Raw genomic sequence first — 2,315 nt, 5'->3', positions numbered from 1 at the left:
AATTGGTTGATAGAGATGAAGTTGAAGTTGAAAGAAAAATCCCATTTTTGGAATAAATACTTTCCTGGCAATAACTTGTCCTTTCAGTGCCTTTCATTTTTGTAGCTCTAAGTTTAGTAACCTTGGCAGTGGGTATCTTTTTCACTCTATGCTGTTTAAAATTTTGTTAGTAGAGTCTGTCTCTAGTATCACGAATCTTATCTGCAAAGTCCACTAAGATAAGAATGCATAGAAAACTGACACGGGGGCTACTAAATGTGTTTCTCATTCCTTTGACCCCTTTATTCTTTGCCTCCAATTATCTATGAAATGGGCGCTGGATGAGTCCTCATGAATTGCCTTTGAGAAAACAAGAAACTTGACAGAAAATGCATCATGATTGTCCAATGGGATGATATGCCTCAACTTACTGTAGACGTAAAGAAACTTTGCAGACCCCCAACCCATAATGAGCTAACTACCAAGGAGTTCACAGCAACCACAAAGATGTGTGAATGCTTGGAATGGCCAGGTTACATTTATTTTGTACCAAGCAAAGCAGAAAATTACTCTGTAGTCGAGTTACTTCCTCTTTTGAGGAACCAAAAAGACAGTAAATATAGTTGAAAACAGAGAGACAGATTGTGATCAAGCTTACAATAGGCCCAGTGAGTGGACAATATCTCTGGGTTATGACTAGTGGTTCCTCAGGAGGGATGGCTGGCCTACAAAGAAGCCACTGGATGAATTTCTCTAACTTAGTTGCACTGAGGAAAAATCTCCACTTTCCTACACGGACAAAAGTTAGCTTGATCCATGTATTAAAGTCTGGGTAAATACAAATATTTGACTTTGCTTTTTGAAAGCTTCTTAATGCATTATAATGATTACTTTTCTTCAGAGCTTTAATTTGGGGAGAAATTGTTTTTTCCTCAAGATGATCAGTGGGCTTGGGATAACTGGGCACTTTCTCTGGTTCTGCTGAGATTTCAAGAGTCTGTAGAGGCCAGTGTGTTCTTCAAAGTTTCTGGTTGTATGAGTTTGTGAAGAAGTTCTATGATCTCTTTACCCTTTTCTCCATCCAGAACCTCTAAACAATGTATATTGGAGCAAGAATTCTGGTTTTCCAATTCTGTCACCTTTTTCTTTAAAGCATCAATGTCTTCCTTCAGAGAGAAGATATCTTTAGTTATTGTGCACTGTTTGTCTTCACTAACATTCATTCTGGTTTCCAGTACCTCCATTTGCTTCTGATAAAAGTCAGTCCTTTCCTGGATTTTTGGTACTGGACCCACAATGTCAGTCACTTGCTTGAGGATTTCAATCTGGGCAGTTTTAATATCTCGGAGCATTACTATAACATTCACTTCTTAATCAGCGTTTACGTCATCTTGATCACAATCATAGGAAATCATAGTTGGATATCTAGTTGAATTTGGGTGCTGGGTCTTACATGTATGGTAAGCATTTTTTTTTTTACGTCTTTATTGGAGTATAACTGCTTTACAATGATGTGTTAGTTTCTGCTTTATAACAAAGTGAATCAGCTATACATATACATATATCCCCATATCTCCTCCCTCTTGTGTCTCCCTCCCACCCTCCCTATCCCACCCCTCTAGGTGGCCACAAAGCACCCAGATGATCTCCCTGTGCTGGTAAGCATTTTTAAGAGATTGTCTGATCTTGGAGAAATTTGAATTCCACATCTGCCCAGCAGCAGCTTTTACCCTTTTGGTGTGAAGTTTGTACATCTTTCATAATGAAACAAGAGACAAGGTGTTGGGAAACCTAACCAAAATTAAAGAAAGAAGCAATGTCAGAATGAAATGGTCTTTCTCTTACTATTTTTCTGGTGGCATCCTAGAACGCCCTATGGAGAACATCAAGGGCAATAGTAGGCACCCTTCAATGATTAGCTTCTTACAGGGTGGTCCAACTGGAGAGCTCTGTGAAATAACGGGCAATTGCATGGAATCCCTCATAGGCTGACCTGATGCTGATATCACAATGGCTGCTGGCTTAGAATATATTTAACCTTAGGGCAGTAATTCTCAAAATTTTTGGTCACAGGACTCTTTTTCACTCGTAAAAATTGAGCACAGCAGAACTTTTGTTTATGTGAGTTATATCAATCGATATTCCATATTAGAGATTAAAACTAAGAAAATCTTAAGATACTAATTTATTTAAAAAATAAACCCATAACGTGTTAATATAAATGACATATTTTTATGAAAAAATAATTATATCTTCCAAAAGAAAAAAATAGTGAAAAGGGTGGCATTGTTTACATATTTGCAAATATTTTAAATACCTGGAATACCTGTATTAAT

At 37.3% G+C, this 2,315-nt stretch overlaps 1 protein-coding gene across 1 annotated transcript; it reads right to left on the bottom strand.

Moving 5' to 3' along the window:
• Window positions 1-469: 469 nt before the first annotated feature.
• On the bottom strand, window positions 470-1,733 carry CCDC54 (coiled-coil domain containing 54). The gene is given in 3 exon segments (XM_061192720.1): window positions 470-973; window positions 975-1,452; window positions 1,651-1,733. Coding segments are annotated over 3 exon segments (1,065 nt in total).
• Window positions 1,734-2,315: the final 582 nt, after the last annotated feature.

The sequence above is a fragment of the Eubalaena glacialis genome, chromosome 6, assembly GCF_028564815.1.
Source record: "Eubalaena glacialis isolate mEubGla1 chromosome 6, mEubGla1.1.hap2.+ XY, whole genome shotgun sequence".
NCBI classification, from domain to species: domain Eukaryota; kingdom Metazoa; phylum Chordata; class Mammalia; order Artiodactyla; family Balaenidae; genus Eubalaena; species Eubalaena glacialis.
Note: the sequence above shows the minus strand (reverse complement) of the source record. Positions and strands in the feature narration are given on the sequence as shown.